Here is a 25,384-nt window from a genome sequence, read left to right as displayed (position 1 = left end):
TTCTCCCAGCCCTACCTGCCTCTGCCAGAGGTGGCGCGCGACCCCACTCAGGATGACGAAGACATGCTAACGCTGTACCTGGTCGTTGCCTTGGCATCTGTGTCTTCTCTCTTCCTCTTGTCTGTGCTGTTGTTTGTGGGGATAAGGCTGTGCAGGAGAGCCAGGGCGGCCTCTCTGGGTAGCTGTGCTGTGTCCGAGGGACACTTTCCTGGCCACCTGGTGGATTTCAGTGGTGCAGGGACCATGTCCCAGAACTACCAGTATGAGGTGTGTCTGACTGGTATGCCAGATTCCAAGGATTGTCAGCTCCTGAAGCCTGTGTTTCCTAGTCGTGAGAGGGCTATGAATTAAGAGAAAGAAAATTCCGCCTCTGTAAATGGTTTCGAACATAATTAGCAGTTTGCTGATTTTTCTGATTCTGGATGAACATTAGTTCTTTCTAAACATTCTTGTTTGCTATTGTTTTATCATAAGGAATTTGGAACATTTTGCCTTAATTTTCCTAATTCAGGAGATGATAAATTTCCTGTATGTCCTTACAAGTTTATTCTTTTTTTTTTTTTTTAAATCACTTCCTGATGAAAGCAGAGAACTTTAGTCATTACTGACAGGTCACAGTTTCTTCAGCTTGTCAAGTAGTCAAGATGAGTGATTAATTTGAAAATCTTCACCTTCATTCTATTTGATTGTTGTCCAGAAACATTTTAGAAAGGTTTGATGCTTTGAAGATAAATGTAATACAAATGGAACAAATTTCAGTGCATCTTCTGTCTAATACAGCATTATGCTTTCCTATCTAGAATATATAGAGTGTCTGAAGATGCATGGTTTTTTAGTACAGCAGTATTAATTGGGAATGACAATTTCTCTGAAATGTCAAGGCTTTTATTGTCTTAATATGAAAGTTCAACATATCATACATATGAGTAGTGTTAAAAAATGTTTTTAAATTATCTCAAAACTTGTAACAAGCTAGATCTCTCCTGTGGCATCTGTCTAGCCCACCTCAAATTTTCTGAAACTATCTTTCTTCATAACTATCAGCATAGGTGTCTGACCAAAGCTGGGTTCGCTTTGTGCAATTTATGTCCCTCTATGATTTCAGACAATTGGATGAAGTGATGGGCCTTGCAAATGGAAGCTGAGCCAGCCTGATTCTGGTTACTTTTAAAATCACTTTAGAAACCAAATATATTTTAGTCTTTCTGTTAGGAATGTTACACGAAAGTGATGTCATCTTTTGGTGAAGTATCTAATGTCAAGCCCCAGAGAGACTAAAGGAAAGACATACCAAACAAGTAATCTTGTTGAGAACATTCCCGTCAGTGGTAGACAAGTCGACTTACACTATTTGGTTGGGTTTGGGGGACATAGAACTAAGATGTGCTTGTGTAATAAATTCCTGTAGTACAGCTTGGTCAAGGTCTGTTTTAAGTGTGTGTTTAGATGTTCTTGCCTGAATTGGTAAATTATAGATGTTTATTTCATATCTTTTTTTTTCCACCCTCCCTCCCTCATCTCCTCCCTGCTCCTTTCCAAGTCCACTGATAGGGAAGGACCTCCTCCCATTTCATCTGACCCTATTTTATCAGGTATCTTCCGGACTGGCTGCAATATCCTCTTCTGTGGCCTAACAGTACTGCTCCTCCCTTGGGGGGTGGGGGGTCAAAAAGCCTGCCATTGAGTTCCTGTTAGAAATAGTCCTTGTTCCCCTTACTATGGGGAACCAATTGGTTACTGAGCTACCACGGGCTACATCCGAGCAGAGGTTCTAGGTTATATCCATTCATGGTCTTTGGTTGAGTGTCAGTCTCAGAAAAGATCCTGTGCCCAGATATATTTGGTCCTTGTGGTAATTTCATATCTTTATTGAACCTTTCATGTTAACATAGCACAATGAAAGGGTTTGTGAACTGCTACTCTAGCATGGCAAGGACATGTGGAGCTTTTATGTAAACAGAAAAATTTGAAGACAGGAGTGGTGGTGTTCTCAGGAAGCTGGGGCAAGATCTTGAGTTCAGGGCTAGGCCTCAAGACCCTCTTTAATTAGGACAAGCCACAATTATTTTCATTTAATAAAACGATGGTTTAGATCACACTGTGTTATTTCAAGTGATTATTGGAAGAGTATAGGGAATCAGTACCTAGAAAAATGTTGTCTTGTTTGTTCAGCTTATTTATGAAACGAGTTAGGATCCCAACCAAGCAAGCAACACCTACAATAAGAGAAAAATCCACACAATTTTATGTTTTGTTCTATGATGAATTGAGTAAATATTTACTGAACATATCTTCTGTCCCAAGATTATTTTATATATTGGGGTATACAGCAAACAATGATGCAGTACTTACAGGAAATAATCAGATATATTCATCTATGCTGCATGTGATAAAAACAAAACAAAACAAAAAAAACACTAGAGTGAAAGATGGGGTGAGAGAAAAAAAGGTAAGAGGTACTTTCAAATGCGTTTCCCCACACTTGAAAAGCTGCACAAAATTTTAAGTTCCTGACTACATGTGGACAGTAAGTCATAAACTGGAACCAACGTGAACCTTTTTTTTTTTTGTCTTTACAAATGTCAACCAATAAAAATCACATTTCTGGTACCTTAGAGACATAAAATTACAAAGAAACTCCAGAGGTACTAACCCCACTTTATGGAGATACTCTTTAAATAAATCGCTTGCCTATTTGCTGATAATTTTACAAGGTGACTGTCACTCAGTACTATGTCTTTTATTATTTTTATTATTATTATTTCTTGGTTTACCCTAGAATACCCCAACGCAGACAGCAGCTTCTCAGAGGTAGGCAGCTTGTCTAAGTTGTTTGAGTACTTTTCAGGATCTTGCACATTAATAACAAGAATTTGTTGTTGTTGGATGAGGGATTGTATAATTAAGATAATGTTTGGTGATTAAATTTATTTCCAAACTTCTGACGAGCAAATAGACTATTTTTTTTTTAAATGGAACTATGTGGCTATCTGTTGAGAAGCAAAATAAACACACGGTGGCGCTGCAGGCTAAGGCTTTAAAGAAAGGACGGCCAGGGAAAGGGGGAAAGCGCTTTTTAAGATCGGGGGATGAAAAGACCCTAGGACGCGCAAACCATCAAGTCTCCAGTGACTGCTGGATCCTACCCTTCGGAACAGGCTATTAGCTGACCGATCGACCGCTGCCTGGATGTCCTTGTACCGTGGGTGCTGAAGCAAAGATGACTACTGGAAGGGAGCACCGACAGAGGCAAGTTCTGTTGATCTTTCTCTTACTGGGAGTGGCTAGGGCTGGCTGGGAACCCCACCATTACTTTGTGATGGAGGAAATGCCCAGTGGTACGGTTTTGGCTGACTTAGTCAAGGACCTAGGGCTGGGAGTTGCGGAGCTAGCGGCTCGAGGAGCCCAGGTGGTCTTTGAGGATAACGAATCACGCTTGCAGCTTGATCTACAAAGTGGGAAGCTAATTTTAAATGAAAAACTGGACCGGGAGGAGCTGTGCGGACCCACTGAGCCCTGTGTCGCTCATTTCCAAGTTTTACTGAAGAATCCACTGGAAATATTTCAAGCTGAGCTCCGAGTGGGAGACATAAACGATCATTCTCCCGAGTTTCCTGAAAGAGAAATGACCCTGAAAATCAGAGAAAACAGCCCTGTTGGTACCATGTTTCTTCTTAAAAACGCTCAGGATCTGGATGTGGGTAACAACAGCGTTCAGAACTATAGTATCAGTACCAACTCTCATTTCCACGTGTCCGTCCGAAGCCGAGGTGACGGGAGGAAACACCCGGAGCTGGTGCTGGACAGAGAGCTCGATCGCGAGGAAGAGGCGGGGCTCAGATTAACTCTGACAGCGCAGGATGGCGGTTCTCCGCCCAGGACTGGCACCTCCCAAATCCGGATTGTTGTCTTGGATGTAAATGACAACGCCCCGAAATTTTCACAGGCTCTGTATCAGGTGCAAATCCTAGAGAACAGCCCCATGGGTTCCCTGGTTGCTAAGGTCTCTGCTAAGGATTTAGACACTGGGACAAACGGGGAGATATCATATTCTCTTTTTCATAGTTCTCAGGAGATGAGCAAAACATTTGAAATAAACGCCCTGTCAGGAGAAATTAGACTAATTAAAACACTGGACTTTGAGACAACATCTTCATATGAAGTAGATGTAGAGGCAGTGGATGGCGGAGGGCTCTCTGGGAAATGCTCTGTTTCTATTCAGGTTGTGGATGTCAATGATAATTACCCGGAACTAACTATATCATCGCTCACCAGTCCCATCCCAGAAAATTCACCAGAGACAGAAGTGGGTCTGTTTCGGGTTCGGGACAGAGACTCTGGGGAAAATGGAAGGACAGTTTGTTCTATCCAGGATGGTGTGCCCTTTACCCTGGAACCTTCCATTGGGAACTTTTATAGACTGGTGACAGAGGGCCCCCTGGACAGAGAGAGCAGAGCCGAGTACAACATCACCATCTCCGTCTCCGACATGGGCTCACCCAGGCTCACAACCCAGCACACCATAGCAGTGCGGGTGTCCGACATCAACGACAACGCCCCCGCCTTCACCCAATCCTCCTACACCCTGTCTGTCCGCGAGAACAACAGCCCCGCCCTGCACATAGGCACCATCAGAGCCACAGACTCAGACTCTGGCTCCAACGCCCACATCACCTACTCGCTGCTGCCACCACAGGACCCGCAGCTGGACCTCGACTCGCTCATCTCCCTCAACGCGGACAATGGGCAGCTGTTCGCGCTCAGGGCGCTGGACTATGAGGCTCTAAAGACCTTCGAGTTCCGCGTGGCCGCTACAGACCAAGGCTCCCCTGCTCTCAGCAGCCAGGTGCTGGTGCGTGTGCTGGTGCTGGACGACAATGACAATGCGCCCTTCGTGCTCTACCCTCTGCAGAACGCCTCTGCGCCCTGCACTGAGCTGCTGCCCAGGGTGGCGGAGCCTGGCTACCTGGTCACCAAGGTGGTGGCTGTGGACCGCGACTCTGGCCAGAACGCCTGGCTGTCGTTCCAGCTGCTCAAGGCCACGGAGCCCGGGCTGTTCAGCGTGTGGGCGCACAATGGCGAGGTGCGCACCACCAGGCTGCTGAGTGAGCGCGATGCCCCCAAGCACAGGTTGCTGCTGCTGGTCAAGGACAATGGCGATCCTCAGCGCTCTGCCAGTGTCACTCTGCATGTGCTGCTGGTGGATGGCTTCTCCCAGCCCTACCTGCCTCTGCCAGAGGTGGCGCGCGACCCCGCGCAGGATGATGAAGATGTGCTCACGCTGTACCTGGTCATCGCCTTGGCGTCTGTGTCTTCACTCTTCCTCTTGTCTGTGCTGCTGTTCGTGGGGGTGAGGCTGTGCAGGAGGGCCAGGGCAGCCTCTCTGGGTGTCTGCTCTGTGCCTGAGGGACATTTTCCTGGCCACCTGGTGAACATCAGCGGCGCAGAAACCCTGTCCCAGAGCTACCAATATGAGGTGTGTCTGACTGGAGACTCTCAGAGTAATGATTTCAAATTCTTGAAGCCAGTGTTTTCCAGTGCTCTAGACCAAAATTCTAGTAGGCAGCCAGGCGCTAGTCCACCTTTCCCAAGTATTTCAGGCATGTGAAACTTCACATTTCACTCACTATATAATTCTCTTTTGTGTTTCCATTTTCTTTTTAAATTTGGTAGTAAATTTTACTTGTATTTGGTTTTTTTTTTTTTCCTTTTCTCTACTAGTTTAAATAGCGTTGTTTTCTTGTATGCTGGCTTGTTTACTGTATAAGCATTTTTTTTTCAATTTTGTTGTTACTTAACATTTTACATCAGGACACTTTGTGTTCCTGATTGAATTCACAGTCATCACTCTTAATTTCGTATTTCTTCTACTGGACACAATTCTAACTTTAAAAGTATATTTCCTGACCTAGGAGAATAGATTAGTTTACAGAGTTCTATGTAGTTTGTGGGAGCCCTTGGGTTGGCTCCTCCTCTCATTCCAGCTGTTGGAGGTGTAGGCAAGCTATCAGGAGTTCAAGGTCAGAGAAAATGAAAACTCAGCCTGGCATATATGATGAAGGAGGTGAATTAAGTCTCAAAAAATAAAAATACATTTTTGATGTGTGACAACATAGAACAATATATTATTTTTCTTAAATTATATTTAAAACATACTTCACCTTAAAATTGGAAGACTTTAGGTTTGTTATTTGCATGGGTATGACTTAGTAGCCTCATTTGTATTTTCCTTGGAAGAAGATCCCTTGATTGTGTTTTCTATTCTCCAACACTGTAAATATCATCTCATGAAAAATATATCCACATCGCCTGTTCTTTCTCATCTAAATTAACAAAGAAAAGGCTAAACATCTCCATTACCCTTAGCTGATGGAAGTGCTTGGCATGTTGCCAAAACCCAGACTGCCTGTGTTCAGGGAGTTTCTGTGAAGCCAATAGACTACAGCAAGAGTGATATATTTCTTGCTGTTATCACTTCTTGTAGTGAGGAAATTCTTGTGTAAACCCCAAATTCTGGACTCAGGGTAGCTTCTGGCAGTATAGCATGCTGACATCTCCCTGCTTTGGATAATGAATTGATAAGGAATTTAGAAGAAAATGCACTATAGAATTGACAAAGTTAACCAAACACTTTTTAGTAAGGTTATGTTGATGTAGTATTAAATTATTTAGAGAAATTATTCAAAAAAATGATGACCCCAAAGATGTTCAGTCTGGATCCCTAGAACTTATAAATATTACTTTGCATTATAAAGATTAAACCCAAACAATAATAAGGTTGTTAGTAAAATAAACTTAAAATACAGAGTGTGTTCTAAATGATTTCAGTGGGCCTTATAGGACCAGTGAGATGCTTTTAAAAGCGAAGTTGAATCTACCTCGAGATGAAGAAGAATCATCAGGCATAGTGGCTAACACCTTTAATACCAGCACTTGGGAGACAGAGGCAGGCTGATCCCTGTGAATTCAAAGCCAGCTGGTCTACATAGTGAGTTCCAAGACAGCCGATGAAACATAGTGTGACCCTGTCTCAAAAAAAAAATGAGAGAGAGGAAGAAGAGGAAGAAAAAGAAAAAGAAGAAAAAAAAAAGAAATTCCCTAAGGACTGTAGGTGTGCCTTGTGGTTCAGTGTTCCAACCTGCCATATTCTGCCATATGTACAGATTGTGAACTTTCTAGCAAACTGCCAGAGTGGAATAAGCCTTGTGATATGCTCTCTGGTGGTACTCTTTCTCTGTTTGAAGCCTGAGGGTGCAGCTGATGAAAAACTTAAAAATATGAAAGTAGAGCCAGCAGGGGTGGTGCGCACCTTCAATCCCGGCACTCGGGAAGCAGAGGTGGGTGGATATTCGAGTTTGAAGCCAGCCTACTCTGGACAGTGAGTTACAGGACAGCCAGGATTACATAGAGAAACTCTGCCTTGGAAAAAGTATGGATGTCGGTTTTAAATTGGGCAGTGGTCAGACAACAGGAAAAAAATCATAGATAAAGAAAAGATTCCAGTTGCTTTGTACAGACTTGATAGAGAAGCGACCTTAACAAATCTAGTAAAGACACAAAAGGAAATGAGGAACGTGGTGCTTATATAACATGTTGGCCTATAGAACTTAAAAAATAATTTAAAGCAAACTGTGGGGAGAAATACTGATGTTAGAATTACTACTAGTAAGAGCCCAAGCAAGGACAAAATTTTTTCTAAAAATCTAGAGAAAAATTAAGACTTTTTATGTAATGGCAGAAAAGTTAGCTTAATCATGACCTACATGAAATGAGTAAAGAAGTTCATGCCTTTTGACATCTGGCTGAGGAAATTTCTAGGAAAGTATTGGGAGCACAGCCTGATTTCTTCTCACTGTTTATAGTAAAAGATAAGCTGAAAAAAATATCACGGTATAACCAGGACCTGATGACTTGAGAAAATTCTCATTCTAATTGCACTGTAACGTATGTTCAAATCAGGAGATTCACTGCCAGGCATGCCTGCATGGGATAGGAAGTCTTAGATGCAACAGGGAAACCTTCCACTAGTGCCTGGGAAAATTCACAACAGTTAACAATACGGAAACCTCTTTGAAGGGGCAAACACATGTTCTATTTGCATGTTTTTGACAAAATTTTCCTCACGTACCTAGACAGGTATAACATGGCATTCATTACAGAGATCACTTTACATATTGGCAGAACTTTCAGAAGTTGGTCCTGTCTTTCCAATCTCCACTGTACCTGTTAATGGGTTAGAAAATAGCAATTGTTATTTTCCTCAGGCTACTGTCATTAATAGCCAACCAGTGGGAGCAATTCCTGTCATTTGGTAGCACCGATGACACATTTCTAAATAATGTTGATTTGAATACAAAAATAAAGAAGGAAGTTTATTACTGGTACATTTGTATTTGGTCTTTCTCTTAATTTTTCTAGACTTCGTACTTACACTGATCCCATCAGTCTTCTCATTTGTTGAGATGTTTTGAAATAGGCCCAGAGATTCAAACTTCTTAAGTCAGTTCATTCGGGATTCCATTGTCTCATAAATTAGCTGGCAATTGCTTCTTCTTCTTCTTCTTCTGTCATATGAAGGCTTGTGTAAGATATTTGTGGCAGTTTAAATGAAAACTGTCTCCCATAGGTTTACATGTTTGAACACTTGGTCTCCAGTGGGTGGAGCTGCTTGGGGAGGTAGCGCAGGTCTGCTGGAGAAAGTAACTCATTGGGGGTGGGCTCTGAAAGTTCATAGCATTGCTCTATACCCAGGTTCCTCTCTCCATTTGGTGTTCATGGTTGAAGATATAATCTGTCAGCTTTTTGCTCTGCATGCCTGATGCCATACTTCCCCAAACATTGTGGATTCTCCCTCTGGAAACGTAAGCAAAAATAAACTCTTCCTTCTTTCAGGATTGTTTGGTCATGCTATTTTATTGCAGCAACAGAAGAATAACTAACAAAGTTTTTTTAGTTTTCTTTTTATTTTTATGAATTTGTTATAATTGACCATTAAAATAATTCATGGGTAAACATTTTTGTTTGGGAATAATACTTTCAAACTCAATATTATATCATGCAATTCTAATTTTCTATTAACTGTTGGTAACTTATTAGAATTTTTTAGATTAAAAAATCTCAAAATTTATGTAAGATTGGATGTTGAAAGATGTTTATAATATTAATTTTTATCACTTGATATAGTTAGACTTTACAATAATGGTCTTCTTTTTATTCTAGATATTGGTAATATGTGTTTTCTCCTTAATTTTTATTGTATGCATTAGTATGACAGTATCAACCTTATTTTTTTAAAAACAAGACAGCATTCTCTTTAATACGTTGCTTGTTAATTTTTATTTTCTGTTTCATTGAATTCTACTATTATATTATAATTTCTTCTATCTCCTTTGGATTTAGCTTTTCTTTTGCTACCATTTTTTTTAATTTGGACATTGCTCTTCTAGTTTAAACCAAAACACATAAAATATGAATGAAGTTTTACTTTTTTCTCCATATGGTACTTAAAATGAAACTCATAAAGTTTGATATCTTGTATTTTTATAAACATTTTATTTAAACTTATAATTTCCATCTTCTTCGAAAGGTGGGTTATTTAGAAGTATCTTGCTTGATTTCAAAGTACTTTGGTGATACAATTTTATTAATCCCCAATTTTTTACTTGAGAATATATTCTGGTGAACTACAACCCTTTAATTGTTGATTTTATTCAAAGTATTCAGTATTCTGAAGTACATTGATAAAAATCCCCATATCAGCCAGGCAATGGTGGTTTATACCTTTAGCACTCAGGATGCATTATCAGGTGGTTCTCTGTGAGCTCCAGACCATCCTGGTTTACAGAGTGAGTTTGTTATAACCTGCTTAACACTTTTCATATAACCTACTTTAGTTCTTGGTATAACTATGGGTCTTCTGTAAATACCTGCTTTTGTCTTTAGCATAATAGGAGACAGTTTGTTTTCAAATCTCCATTTTGATTATAAAGTGAAAAAAAATCTTCATTTTAATCATAAAGTTTATGTTCTCAGGCTCTGCCTGCACGAGAACTTGAATAGCCTTTTACTTACAACTCAATACTTGTTGAATGTTCTGCTTCTTGAATTAATTATATATATACATATAATTAATATATATTAATATATATAGAATATATATTAGTATATATTCATATTAATATATATAGAATATATATTAATATATATTCTACTTAAACAAAAACACAGTACCCTGTTTGTTCCTTTCTCCCAGAATGGTGGGGAACTGGAAAGTCCCAAAGCCTATATCCTAGTGAATCAGCTTAAAATGCTTTGTCTATGTACTTAAATATAATGTAGTTGGAAGAAAACTGATTCTTATGTTTAGCTAGTCAAAATGATGCAATGCTACCTTCCCCTTGCTTCCCACATGGTTAACCTAGTTGTTTCCTGGCTACAGTTTTTCTTATAAAAGGCCTGCCTTAGAAACAGACCAGCATCACAGTCTGGCTCCTGAGCCCAGATTATGTCCCTGACAGCACAGTCTTTCTTCAACATTCAATAAACTTCCATCCAACTGAGCCTGGTGTTCAAATGGTCAGTGTGCAGCTATTCCTGAACCCTAATAAGGGCAATGACAGCCAGGGCTATACAGAGAAACCCTGTCTTGGAGAGGAGTTTGAGCCAGAACAACTGAGTTGAACCAGGTAACCAGAGTTCAGAAAGAATAAGGGTGAGCTTAGTCAGCAGTAAATATCAGAGGCTGAAACTATTCTAGGCCTATATTAGATTGTATAGAGGCTAATGGCTTCCAGGACTAGGCTTCGGTTAGCAGACAGAGGCAACAAGAAGACATGGAGATGACAATTGCCTCAGGGAAATAAAAGTTAGTTTTACAGGGCAGGACAGAAGACATGGGTGCAGAGTGTGTGGAGGAAAAACTGCTATATGAGGATCAGGATAAATGAATTGCAGAGGAAGCCAGGAAGAAAGCAAAGAAGGGAAGAGGAGTGAGTAGAGGGCAGCTGGGGCCCTCAGGTGGAGCAGGTCAGGAGTTGGAATAATGGCAATGAAAGTAGAAGAGATGTATCTGGAATTAGCAATTCAGGAAGAAGAGGTATCAGCCCTAGGGAACATGCAGAGCAGGGGTCCAAGGGAAGACAGCTGTAGCTTATCTTTTCCTACCCTAACTCATGATCCTGAGGGGCCTTCCACCACTAGTCCATTGGCAGAAGCTAACAACCCGCTGTTGTAATTTACTTCTCTGCTACTATGCGAAAACACCAACCAATAGCAATTTGGAAAGGAAAGATTTCATTCTAGCTCCTGGGTCATAACCCAACACTGAGAGAAATCTGGCTGCAAGAACTAAATCAGGTCCGTAGAGGAATACTGCTTACTGGCTTGCTTTTGTTTGGCTTGCTCAGCTACTTTCTTATCCAAACCAGAAAACTCCATCTCAGGGAAGGTGACACCTCCTATATCATCTAGTAATGAAGAAAATGTCTCATAGATATGTGCACAGGTCAGTTCAATAGGGGCTATTGTTCAGTATAGGCTCTGGGGGACTCTAATCTGTGTCAAGTTGACAAACTATCTTCTTATGCTTTGGATATGCTATATATTAATCTTTACAGCACAACCCCTTTGTTATCCTTTTTTTCTCATCATCTTCATCACACTCAAAGACCCATCTCCATATACAGAAATTTTTTTATCTTCCTCTTGAAATATTGTCTCCTCCTTTAATCCCTTTCTCTCTTTTCAGTTTGCCTTCTCCTCCATTTTCATCTTCTCACTTAGGTCCTTGGAATTTAAAATACTTATTGTTCCCATGCTCTCCTATAACAGTGTTCTGGAGTTGCTGGGAGAGAAGTGGGTTCCTAGAGCAAAGATGGAGAAGTGCTAGACAGTGGAGAGTTTCCATGGCCAGAACCTGGCATGGTAATTTCTGTGTAAAGTGATTCTTTTGAAGATGTGTCACGGGTATGAAGGGAATAGACAAGAGTTAGTCCAGATCAGAGACTTGCAAAGCCATAGACATCTGAAAAATGGACAAAAATATGATAGGGCAGTGGTTTGTGGGCTCAGTTTACAGTTGCTAGGTCGCAGGCTTTCTGTCCTTGTAGCAACCACTCCATCTCATACTTTTTATTACAGTTTTGCATGGTACATATTTTTCTTTTTTCTTTTTTTTAATTTTATTTTTCTCATTAGTTACATTTTGTTAATTCTGTATCCCAGCTGTATCCCTCATTCCCTCCCCAATCCCACCCTCCCTCCCTCATCTCCTCCCTGCCCCTTTCCAAGTCCACTGATAGGGGAGGACCTCCTCCCCTTTCATCTGACTCCGTTTGTCAGGTATTTTCAGGACTGGCTGAAAAGTCCTCCTCTGTGGCCTAACAGTACTGCTCCTCCCGTGGGAGGTGGGGAGGTCAAAGAGCCAGTCATTGAGTTCCTGTTAGAAATAGTCCTTGTTCCCCTTACTATGGGAAACCAATTGATTACTGAGCTATCACGGGTCATATCCGAGCAGAGGTTCTAGGTTTTATCCTCTCATGGTCTTTGGTTGAGTGTCCATCTCAGAAAAGACCCTGTGCCCAGATATGTTTGGTCCTTGTGGAGCTCCTATCCTTTCCACATCAAACTCCCTTTCTTTCATATGATTCCCTGCACTCTGCCGAGGATTTGGTTATGAGTCTTAGTATCTACTTTGGAACACTGCTAGGTAGAGTCTTTCAGATGCTTTCTGCAGTAGACTCCTATCATACATTCAATGCACATCCCATTTGTCTTTCTAAATGAGGATTGATCATCATACCCCGGGTCCGCTTTCTTGATTATCTTCTTTAGGTGTATAGATTTCATTATGTTTATCATATCTTTTAGGTCTATATAAGCGAGTATATTCCATGTTTGTCTTTCTCCTTCTGGGATACTTCACTCAGAATGATCTTTTCTAGATCCCACCATTTGCCTGCAAATTTTATGATTTCTTCATTTTGATTGCTGGATAGTATTCCATTGTGTAAAAATACCACAATTTCTGTTCCCATTCCTCCATTGATGGACATCTGGGTTGTTTCCAGGTTCTGGCTATTACAAACAAAGCTGCTACAAACATGGTTGAGCAAATTTATCTTCACTCTGAATTTATACTTAATGTAAATATTCTTTAAAAAAAAGAGCTGGGTTTGGGGGGGGGTTATCCAACATTATTAGTTCTTTCTTAAAATTGAAAAGACCATACCATTTATATGTAATATGTAATACTTCTATAGCTGTATCTATTAAGTTTTATATTCAAACATCAGTTTTCAGTCCTTTGTTTATAATTTTTTGTTTCCTTTTGCTTATAAATTTGTAGTGTTTCCTTTATATCTCTAATTGTCTTTAACTGTCTTTTACTTTAATTAACTGTCTTTTACTTTACTTTAATTGTCTTTTACTTTTCCTAAACACTATCAGATGGTCATTTCTTATTGAAAATCTACCTATGTAGACATTAGACTAACTCACACAAAATGCAAAATAATTTTAAGTATTTGATCTTTATCTGTTTTGCTATGGCACAGAAGTTCAATACAAGATAAAGAAGATATTTTTGAGAATTCATATGGTAAAGAAATTCTGTGAATATAATCAAATTGGAAAATTCTCAAAAAGACTTTTTATATTTACAATATAAACTATATTTTAACTGGAAAGAAATAAAATGAAAGTAATGAAAAGAAATAGTCTTCATCTAAATTTCAAGTCAAAATGTTCACTTGAGAACTCATACAGGAGAGAAATAATAGAAAAAATTAATGTGAGAATTCATTTATTGACTTCTCAGTTAAGACACATATGAGATAACATAATGTATATAAACTCCATAAATATGAAGTGTATAGAGAACCTTTCAAATGTTCCTTTAATCTTATGAGTAACATAAAGTCCACATTGAGGGCAAATACTATGAGGATACTAAGTGTAGAAAGCTTCAGTTCTTCATCCACCACTGTACATGTAACTACAATGGAGAAAAATCTCATGAATATAAGAATAGTGAATATTACATACATTTTTTATGCCAATTAAAAACTCTGAATGTAAAAACTGTGGGGAAACCTTCATTTGTTAAATATGTTTTACAGCATAAGTGAGAACTCATACTGAACTTTCAGCCTATGGATATAATACAGTATGAGAACATCTTAATTTCTTTTATTGCTAATGTATATATAGATGATATCATTAAAAAGAAGACATGGATATGAATTTGGAAAATCTTTCACTTAATCATTAAAATTTACATGACAAGTGAAAAAATGGAAGAGTTCAATAATTGTAAGTAATGTAAGTTCTCAACTCCCATTCATATCTATGTGGGTACAAATATAAAGAAAGATGGGATGCACATTAAACATTGACAGGAGTCTACTGAGCGCATTTGAAAAACTCTAACTAGCAGTGTTTTCAAAGCAAAGACTCATGACCAAACCTTTGGCAGAGTACAGGGAATCATAAGAAAGAAGGGGATTAAGTCTGATGAGGAAAGGATAGGAGCTCCACAAGGACCAAACATATCTGGGCACAGGGTCTTTTATGAGACTGACATGCAACCAAGGACCATGTATGAATGTAACCTAGAACCTCTGCTCAGATGTAGCCTGTGGTAACTCAGTAACCAATTGGTTTCCCATAGTGAGGGGAACAAGGACTATTTCTAACAGGAACTCAATGACTGGCTCTTTGGCCTCCCCACCCCCCAAGAGAGGAGCAGTCCTGTTAGGCCACAGAGGAGAGCTTTGCAGCCAGTCCTGAAGATACCTGATAAAACAGGATCGGATGAATGGGGAGGAGGTTCCCCCTATCAGTGGACTTGGCAAGGGGCACGGTGGAGATGAAGGAGGGAGGGAGGGAGGGACTGGGAGGGAATGAGGGATCGGGACACGGCTGGGATACAGAGTTAATAAAATGTAACTGATAAGAAAAAAATAAAATAAAATAAAGGAAGTCTTTATTATATGAGCAATGTGACAAATCTTCCAATTAATCTTCATATTTTAGTATGTATTGTGAATTGTATACTTTTGCTGTATCCTCTGGACAGAAATTATATTTAATGGATCACTTTGAAAGCCATCTTGACTGGATTAAGGGATATATAAAAAGCTAATATAGCATTATTCCTGTGTGTGTGTGTGTGTGTGTGTGTGTGTGTGTGTGTGTGTGTGTGTTTCTGGAAAAATGAAAAAACTGAGCCATTAATCCAGATAAAGAAAATTCACTCTTACCCATGGGAAACTGGTACCAGCTGTCTTCTGCATCTTGAACATCAAATTTCTCCAGCCTCTGAATAACAGAATTCCAGCTTTTGGACCCCAGGACTTGCAAAAGCCACTTCACATACTTTCAGGCTTTTGGAATACAACTGACCTTCACTACCACTTTAGATTTCTAAATTTAGGTTTTCTAGATTGCATGTAGCACATTGTGGGACTTCTCAACATCCGTAACCATGTGAAATAACTAAGGAAATCCTCTTTCTTCTTATCTCTTTTTTTCTTTCTCTCTCTTTTTATTTGTATTAGTGCTTTCCCTGTATTATTTATATGCACAATATGCAGTGCTTTGTACCTACATAGGCACAATGAGAGAATCAGATCCAATGTAACTGAAGTTAAAGATGGTTGTGAGGTGCCATATAAGTGCTGGGAATAGACCTCAGGTCCTCTAGAAGAGAAGATAATGCACTTAACCATAGAACAATCTCCCCAGACTCAATTGCTGTTTCTTAATAGGGAGGAGAAACCTGGAGAAAACTGAAAAAAATCATGTTCAGTTGCTTCACATCCTTCATGAAATACAAGAACTCACACAAGAGAAAAAAAAGAAAAATTCTAATATAATGTATATGAATATGTCTTTCAAAGCCATGTGAAAATTCATACCAAAGAGAAATTATCTAACTGTAAGAAATGTGACAAACTTTATTTCCCATTTAGTACATATGTGAGTACACACATTGATGAGAACTCATACAAACAGGAAACTCTAAGTACGACTTCAAATAGTTCTCACTTTTTAGACAGACAGTAAGAACAAATATTAAACACTTGTTAAGATTGTGGAAAAATCTTTTGATTTTCCTTATTCTTTCAAATATATGTGAAAGTCACACTAGAAAGAAATACAATATATTATTAATGTGGAAAAACCTTTAGGTACATATCTCCTTTTATGACAAGTTAAGAAAATTGATTTTAAAAGAGAATTATTTAAAAGGTAAGTATATAAATACCAGGAAAAATATTTCAGGATATTTTTACTTCATAAGTTATGAAACTAACATACATTTTCTCACAGTTACTAAAGATATCTATAGTATAAGACATTGGGGAATGGTTTGTCACAGAGCCAGCACTTAGATTAGGTGGAAACCATATGTTCAACCAGAGGCCACACGGCCACCAGAATTCTAGATAGATCACCTGTCCAAAAACTTCTCCAACTCTCTTGGAGCCTGCCCACCTTATCTCCAGTCTCCCCCTGTGGCCATGCCCCAGCTCCTAACTGGGAGGAAGACCCCTGCTTGACCAGAGCCCATTCCTGCCACCAGAACTTCAGGTAGGCATCCTGCCCATAGACATACCCCACTCTCCCAGTGGTCTCCACCATATTGAAATCTCCTACCCCCCCATCACCATGTTCCACTCCCTAATTCTTCAGATACCCACTGCTAAACTAGAGGCTATGAAAGTCATCAGAAGTTCAGTCCACAATTCAAGTGGAGACCATCTACTCAAACATAGTTTATTCCAGGCAGAAGAGAGGAAACAGAGACCAAGGCACCTATACCTATAATTGCCCCCAGAGAAAGATGTGTAGATGCCAGTGTAAGAATACAATCAGAAACAACAGAAAGCCTGAAAATTCATAGAAACTGAACAACTCTCTAAGTGATAACTGGGTCAAAACAGAAATAAGAAATTAAGGACTTTGCAGAATTCAACAAAAATGAATACACAATATACCCAAAGGTAAGAGACACAATGAAAGCAGTGCTAAGAGGAAAGTCCATAGGAACAAGTGCTTACACTTTTTTTTAAATGGAGCAATCTCATACTAGCAACTTAACAGCACGCCTAAAAATTCTAGAACCAAAAGAAAGGATCATACCCAAGAGGAGGAGATAGGAAATAATCAAACTGAGGGCTGAAGTCAATAAAATAAAAACAAAAAGAATAATACAAAGAATCAATGGAACAAAAATTTTGTTCTTTAAGAATATCAACAAGAGGGACAAACCCTCACCCAAACTAACTAAAAGGTGGAGAGAGGATAGCCAAATTAGCAAAATTAGAAATGAAAAGGCAGTATAACAACTGACACTGATGAAACCCAAAGAATGATTGGGTCATAAAAACCTGTATTCCACAAATTGTCTTTAAAAATCTTTTAAGACCGCTGATAGGGGAAGTCCTCCTCCCCTTCCATCTGACCCTAGCTTATCAGGTCTCATCAGGACTGGCTGCATTGTCCTCCTATGTGGCCTAGCAAGGCTGCTCCCCCTCTCAGGAAGGGGTGGTCAAAGAGCCTGCCATTAAGTTCATGTCAGAGACAGTCCCTGTTCCCCTTACTAGGAGACCCACTTGGAGACTGAGCTGCCATGGGCTACATCTGAGCAGGGGTTCTAGGTTATATCCATGAATGGTCCTTGATTGGAGTATCAGTCTCAGAAAAGACCCCTGTGCCCAGATATTTTGGTTCTGTTGCTCTCCTTGTGGAGCTCCTGTCCTCTCCAGATCCCACTATCTCCCCCTTCTTTCTATCAGTGGACTTGGAGAAGGGAATGAGAGGAGATGAGTGAGGGTGGGATTGGGAAGAAATGAGGGAGGGGGCTATAGCTGTGATACAAAGTGAATAAACTGTAACTAATATAAAAATAAATTTTTAATTTAAAAAAATCTTTTGAAAAATACTAAATGGAAAAACTCTCAATAGATACCACTTACCAAAGTTGAATCAAGATCAGATAAACTATATATACCCATACATACATATATACACAAACATATATATAACCTCTAAGGAAATAGAAGCATAATTTAAAGTCTCCCAAACAAAAAATAAAGCCAAAGACAAGATGGTTTTAGTATAGAACTCTACCAGACTTTCTAAGAAGAGCTAATACCAATATGTCTCAGACTAGTCTACAAAATAGTAACAGAACTCAAACTATTATACAAAATAGAAACATGATGACAAATTTATTTTATGATGCCACAGACACTCTAATACTGAAACTTACCAAATAATCAACTAAGAAAAATAATTGCAGACCAATTCTATTTATAAACATATATGCAAAAATACTCAATAACCCTACCCTTAGAGGCATTGCAAGTATGGCTGCTGTGTTACATGTGCTTTAGTAGGTGGCAGAGAGGAGAAAAGCTATATCTATGCTTAGTGTTCTGAGCTTTGAGTATTTGAATGAATAGTAGCCTAACATTTCCTGAAAAAAGAAAGCCTGAGGTGACCACCATTCCAGCACCAGGGTGCCTAGACAGGGAACTAGACTGAGACAACCACCAGTCTGCACTGCACAGACCTGGACAGGTTTTCATGGTGGGAAGCAAACCAGAGACTAGAAGAACCCCAACTGGGATCAGGGACCTCAGGCAAGAGTGAGCCCAAAACAGATGACCCTTCCATGCGGCCACTTGGATGGGATGGGCAAGGAGCAAGCCTAAGGTAACCACCAGATCAACACCATCGAGACTGGACAGTGGGCTAGCCTAAGATCACCACCAGGACGCTGCTGTGTAGGCCTAGGGAGACAAACTGGCCAAGATGACCTCTGCCTGATGTCATAATGCATGAGTGGGGAATAGCATACCTGGGGCCACTCCTGTGATGATCGCAGATACCCAGAGACCTATGTGCTACTAAGAGTATCAAATAAGTGGTGAAGAAATGGAAGAGAAAGTGAAATAGAAAGATATGGGCATAATGAAGAGAGGCAGACTTGGAAACTCAAGGGTAGTATGGAATAGCCTGATGTGAATAGACAGTGATACTACATAGGACCATAGTTAGCTCCTGACCTGTGTTGTCACCAAGGGCCATGTCTGATCCTGTGGACCTGCAGCAGGGTTCACTTACCACCAAAGGCCAGATGTCCCTGAGCTGGGCTGCCACCCAGGGACATAGTGAGTCTGAGAACTGGCAGAACTGGTCCCACCCCTCTCCTGGGAATCCTGGGAGATCCGGCCATGGGGATGAGAGAACAGGAGAGCTGACCCAGCCCCTAGCCAGCTATAGTGCTTTAGACAGCAGGCCCAGCACATTGTGAGGGTACTGGGTGAGCTGCCCTGAGGATACAAGCATGGAAGATCTGCCCCTGCCATTCATCTTCCATGTGGTAGTGTGGACTAGGGAAAGATACCCTCCTCCCATTTTGTCCCTTACCACCTACGGAAGGCAGGTGATCTGGCCCTGAGGTCATTAGAATGGGAGATCTGTCCCTGCCCCTCACCTGCTGCTGTACTCAGGAGAGCAGTCCCTGCCCCTCACCTGGGCAGCAGAGAAGAGCCCTGGATGTGGAGGTTGTACATGAGCCAGCCCTGAGGGTGTGAAACTGGGAGAGCTGGTTCTGCATCTTCTCTGCTGTGTGGCAGCATGGGAGGAGAGATGCCTTCCCCCACCCTCGCCCCTTGCCACCTATGGCAGGCAGGAGAGCTGGTCCTGGGGTTATGAGAACAAGAGAGCTGTCCCTGCTACTCACCTGCTACAGTACTTGGGAGTGTGGGTCCTGTACCTCACCTGGGCAGCACAGTAGAGTGGGCCCTGGACATGGGAGATGCAGATGAACTGCCCCAAGAGTATGAACACAGAAGACCTGGCCCTGCATCCTGACCGTTGAGCAATGTTGTGGATGAGAGAGTGATACCCTCCCTCCGGCACCCTCTCATTCCTCACTATATATGGCAGGCATGATATCTGGCCTTGGAGTTCTGAGAGTGCAGAACTGGCCATGTCTAACACCAGATGCAACATTCATAAGAGGAGGCCCTGAACTTCAACTGAGCAGTAGGGTAGACCTGGTCCTGGTTGAGGAAGTTGCCAGTGAACCATCCCCAAGGGAATGACAGTGTGTTAGCCAGTGGGATGTCCAGCTCAAATACCTCTCAGACCCAGATCTAGGACTTTGAATTGACACATTCCAATATTTATCCTATCGATAAACTACTGGAGCGCATGAAAGGGTCGGTCCTACATATCCAAAACTACAGGATCTCCATGACACAGGGCAACAAAAGGATATCTGAGAAAAGACCCAGTGAGTTTCCAGTATTGATAGAGTATCAGAAGCCAGAGGCCTCACACAAGAACAAGGAGTCATTGCAATGAACATTTGCAAGCAAATAAGTGTGGACAAGAGGGTATTCTGTGGGACACACTGTGACACATTACAGCTTTCAAAGGAGTATTTTTCTGTTGGGGGTGAGGTTGAAATGCTGAAAGCAGGTACAAGGAGAGGGAAAGATGAGAGAGGGAATCAGGTGCATGATGTGAAATTCACAATTAAAAGTTTAAAAACCACTCAATAAAATACTTATAAATTGAATTCAAGACAGATTAACAAGTTCATCTACCATGACCAAGTAGGTTTCATCCAAGAGATGCAAGTATGGTTCAACATACAAAAATCAGTGTTCATCTCATTAGATGCTGAAAAAGCCCTTGACAAAATCAAATACCTCTTCATGACAAAAAGTGTTAGAGTAGGGATAAAAGGGACATACTTAAACCTACTGATGACAATCTACAGCAAGCTTATAGCCAACATTAAATTAAATAGAGAGAAATACAAAGCAATTCCATTAAAATCAGGAACAAGACAAGGGTATCTACTCTCCCTTTCTATTCAGTAAAGTACTTGAAGTTCTAGCTAGAGCACTAAGACCACTGAAGAAGATTAGGGGGTACAAATTGGAAAGGAAACATCAAATTATCTTTATTCACAGATGATACAATAGTATACATAAGCAACCCTAAAAATTTTTAACATGGAACTCCTACAGCTGATAAACACCTTCAATGATGTGGCTGGTTACAATATTAAGTAAAGGTTGTAGAGAAAGGGGAACCCTCCTCCATTGCTGGTGGGAATGTAAACTTGTACCGCCACTTTGGAAATCAGTCTGGCACTTTCTCAGACAATTAGGAATAGTGCTTCCTCAAGATCCAGCTATACCACTCCTAGGCATATATCCAAAAGATGCTCAAGTACACAACAAGGTCATTTGCTCAACCATATTCATAGCAGCTCTATTCGTAATAACCAGAACCTGGAAACAATCCAGATGTGCCTCAATGGAGGAATGGATATAGAAATTTTGGTACATTTACACAATGGAATACTACTTAGCAATTAAAACAAGGAAATCATGAAATTTGCAAGCAAATGGTGGGATCTAGAAAAGATTGTCCTGAGTGAGGTATCCCAGAAGCAGAAAGACACACACGGTATATACTCACTTATAAGTGGATACTAGACCTATAAGATAGGATAAACATACTAAAATCTGTACACCTAAAAGAAGCTAAACAAGAAGGAGGACCCAAGGTAATATGATCAATCCTCACTTAGAAAGATAAATGGTATAGATGTTGGAAGTAAGAGAAAACAAGAAAAGGGACAGGAGCCTACCAGAGAGGGCCTTGGAAAGACTCTACCTAGCAGTGTATCAAAGCAGATGCTGAGACTTGTAACCAAACCTTCAGCACAGTGCAGAGAATCATATGAAAGAAGGGGGAGTTAGTAAGATCTGGAGCGGACAGGAGCTCCACAAGGATCAAATATATTTGGGCTCAGGGGTCTTTTCTGAGACTGATTCTCCAACCAAGGACCATGCATGGATATAACCTAGAATCCCTGCTCAGATGTAGCCCATGGCAGCTCAGTATCGAAGTGGGTACCCTACTAACGGGAACAGGGACTGTCTCTGACATGAACTCAGTGGCTGGCTCTTTCCCTACCCCTGAGGGAGGAGCAGCCTTGCTAGGTCACAGAGGAGGACATTGAAGCCAGTCCTGATGAGACCTGATAAGGTAAGGTCAGATAGAAGGGGAGGAGGACCTCTCCTATCAGTGGACATAGAGAGCAGCAGGGAGGAGATGAGGGAGAAAAAGTGGGACTGGGAGGGTATAAGGGCGGGGCTACAGCTGGGATACAAAGTAAATAAATTGTAATTAATATAAAAAATAAAAATTTAATTAAAAAAGATTAAGTCAAAATAATCAGTATCCCTCCTATATACAAATGACAACTGGACTGAGATAAAAATCAGAGAAAAAAACAAAAATAGCCACAAATAATACAAAATATATTGGGATAGCTCTAACAAAGTAAGTAATATACTTGTATGATAAAAAATTTCAAGTCCTCAAAGAAAGAAATTAAAGAAGAAAAACAGATGCAGAAACCTATATCCAAACAATAGACTGAGCTCAGGGATATCTGTGGAAGAGTGGGAGGAAGAATTGAGGGAGTCAAAGGGGCAAGGACACAACAAGACCTACAGAGTAAACTAATCTGGGCCCATGGGTAATCACAGAGACTGAACCACCAACCAAAGAGCATGCATAGGGTGGATGTAGTCCTCCTACACATATAAAGCAGATGTACAGCTTGGTCTTCATGTGGGTCCCCTAACAATGGAAGCAGGGGCTGTCTCTGACTCTGGTGCCTGCTAGCTCTGGTGCCTCTGGCCCCTAGCTGGTTTGCCTTATCTGGCCTCAATGGTACTTTATCCTGCTGAGACTTGAGGCACCAGAGTGTATTGGTAAGCCTTGGGAGCTTCCCCTTCTCTGGGAAGAAAAGCAGAGTATCGGGGGTGGGGAACCTAGGGTTGAACTGGGAGAAGAAGAAGGAAGTGGCTGGGATCAGGTTGTTAATTAATTAATTAAAGATATCTGAACATGGAAGCTCTCCTGTGCTTATGGATCAGTAGACTCAATAAACTAAGAATTGTCATCCTACCGAAAGAAATCTACAGATTCAATGCAATTGCCATCAAAACTCCAACACAATTTTTACAGACCTTAAAGGGAACATTCTCAACTTAATATTTTTTTAAAAGATAAATAAATCGGCGCGGCAAGATGGCGGCGCCGGGAGGACTCTCATTCTGAGGAGCAGCACAGCAGGATTGGCACAGTGACCAGCAATCAGAACTCGCGGCCATAAAACACAAGGGATTGTGTTTCACAGGTGAGAGGATACCCCACCGTGGGGGATTCAATCAGCTTTAACTCACCCGACTAAACCGCGGAAGAGATCCCGGTTCCGCCAGGCGCTTGGTCGCCAGCCCAGAGCTACCCGCCAGCGCGATCTGGTCACGGTCCCAGACTGAACTGTGGGCCCACAACACCATAGACTGGATTCCCCAGTCAAGAGATAACCCCACGGAGCAGGAAACAATTGGGACCAACCTCAGGTTACCCAGACATCCCCTGGAAAAGACTCGGGTTCCGCGGGTGCCCCAAGAGCCAGTCCGGACCCAGAGCCGGGACACAGGCGCCTGCCTGTGCGCCTGATTCGCCGCCTCAGATAGAACTGTGGGCACCAGGGCACCAGGGCACCAGACTGTGTGTCTCTGGCAGGAGGAAACCCCCAGCGGAGGGGGTCAGCAGCTCTAACACTTAGGACACCCAGCACCAAAACACTTCCTGGACTCACGCAGACTCTAGTGCAGGCAGGAGCGCTGTGCTCTGCCGCCATTATTGAGTTCCCCTAGGGCACTGGGACACACAGCTGCATCCTCAGACCTACAAAAGCCAGAGAGCCATTACAACAGCCCTCAGATACTGTGCCAAGGATCAACCAGTTATTCCTAGCTAGACTGTCAAAACTGTGGGAATCCCTGGTTTTTCAAGAGGGCTGCACCCACAGCGTCTGGACCAAAGCAGTGCCTACAGCTGCCATCCCAGACAGAGACACACAGCTTCTGGTCCAGAGTGAGGCACCCAGCCTCCAGACCAGAACAGTGCCCCTAGGCGACAACTCAACCTAGATGCACATTCTCCAGGTCCAGAGCAGAGCAATCAGCCTCTGGCCCAGAGACTTGCTGAGTGCACCTCCCACTTTCCCGGACAGAACTGTGCGCCCCAGGATAACAGACTGAGGTTCCCTCTTGGGAGAAAACCCCACAGCTAGGGAATCAGCAGTTTCTTCAAGAGGACTGTACATGGAAATTTAGTGAGCAGCAGCACACTAAATTTATAACAAGAAACCCAGCAGTGGGGCAGCTGTCTTGAGAAATTCTATGGGTAAGAGGAGAAACCCCCCTGCCTAACATAGACCACAGCTACTACTCAGGGCTATAAACCTGAGGTAAGCAGTGGCAACTCCTGAGAAACACTGGCCATACAGTGACCATAAGCAAAAAGCAGAGAAGGACTCCTTCAGGAAAAATCATCTTCCAGCCAAGGGGATACTCCCTACCTCAGGACTCCAGGAAGCACAGAAACTAACAGCCAACACCTAAATCAGCCCAATGGGTAGAGGTCAGCATAAAGGCTCAACCAACAAAAGACAGAGCAATATGGCATCTCCAGAACCCAGCCATCCAGAGGCGAACAGCCCTGAACAATGCAGCATAATAGAAAATCAAGAAGAAGACCTTACATCTATGTTGATGAAGAGGATAATAGAGGAGACAAATAAAATATGTAAAGAATTAGAGGAAGATAAAACCAAACAGATCATGGCTATCCGTAAAGAAATGGAGGAAGATAAAGACAAGCCATCCGTGAAGAAATACGGGAAGATGCAGCCAAACAGCTTGTGGCCTTCAGAGAAGAAATAATTAAATCACTGAAAGAAATAAAAGAGACAGAGTTGAAGGAACTAAAAGAAAAAGAGGAAAATACAAGCAGACAGGTGAAGGAAGTAAACAAAACAACTCAAGACCTGAAGATAGAACTAGAAAAATTAAAGAAAACACAAATGGAGGAAATAATGGAGAGGAAGAATTTAGGGAAGAAAACAGGAACTACAGAGGTAAGCATAACCAACAGAATACAAGAAATGGAAGAAAGAATCTCAGGTGTAGAAGATACAATGGAAGAAATCGACGTATCTGTCAAAGAAAATGTTAAATCCAAAAAATTCCTGACACAGACCGTCCAAGAAATCCAAGACAATATGAAAAGACAAAACCTAAGAATAATAGGAATAGAGGAAAAAGAAGACTCCCTTCTCCAAGGCCCAGAAAATATTTTCAACAAAATCATTGAAGAAAATTTCCCCAAGTTAAAGGAAAAGCCAATAAGGATACATGAGGCCTACAGAACACCCAACAAATTTGACCAGAAAAGAAAATCCTCCCGCCACATAATAATCAAA

The 25,384-nt window shown here is 41.2% G+C and overlaps 2 protein-coding genes and 1 non-coding gene across 3 annotated transcripts in view; all 3 read left to right on the top strand.

Annotated features, from left to right (window-relative positions):
* Positions 1-351, top strand: part of LOC129676415 (protocadherin beta-7-like) — a 37,092-nt gene extending 36,741 nt beyond the window's left edge. Inside the window, exon 2 of the mRNA XM_055606758.1 lies at positions 10-351. Coding sequence (XP_055462733.1) covers positions 10-351 — 342 coding nt within the window. The remainder of the gene's footprint in view (positions 1-9) is intronic.
* A 2,621-nt stretch (positions 352-2,972) lies between these two features.
* LOC129676420 (protocadherin beta-15-like) lies at positions 2,973-10,992 on the top strand. Its single transcript, XM_055606762.1, has 4 exons — positions 2,973-2,992; positions 3,235-5,529; positions 6,402-6,408; positions 10,990-10,992. Exons 1-4 carry the CDS (start codon positions 2,973-2,975, stop codon positions 10,990-10,992), a joined length of 2,325 nt encoding a protein of 774 aa, XP_055462737.1.
* Positions 10,993-18,350: 7,358 nt separating this feature from the next.
* Positions 18,351-18,482, top strand: LOC129676422 (small nucleolar RNA SNORA17). Its single transcript, XR_008720072.1, has one exon. It is a non-coding gene; the product is annotated as a small nucleolar RNA SNORA17 (small nucleolar RNA).
* The last annotated feature ends 6,902 nt before the right edge of the window (positions 18,483-25,384 follow it).

The sequence above is a fragment of the Psammomys obesus genome, unplaced genomic scaffold (genome assembly GCF_907164565.1).
Source record: "Psammomys obesus unplaced genomic scaffold, mPsaObe1.curated_primary_1811, whole genome shotgun sequence".
Classification (NCBI taxonomy): domain Eukaryota; kingdom Metazoa; phylum Chordata; class Mammalia; order Rodentia; family Muridae; genus Psammomys; species Psammomys obesus.
Note: the sequence above shows the minus strand (reverse complement) of the source record. Positions and strands in the feature narration are given on the sequence as shown.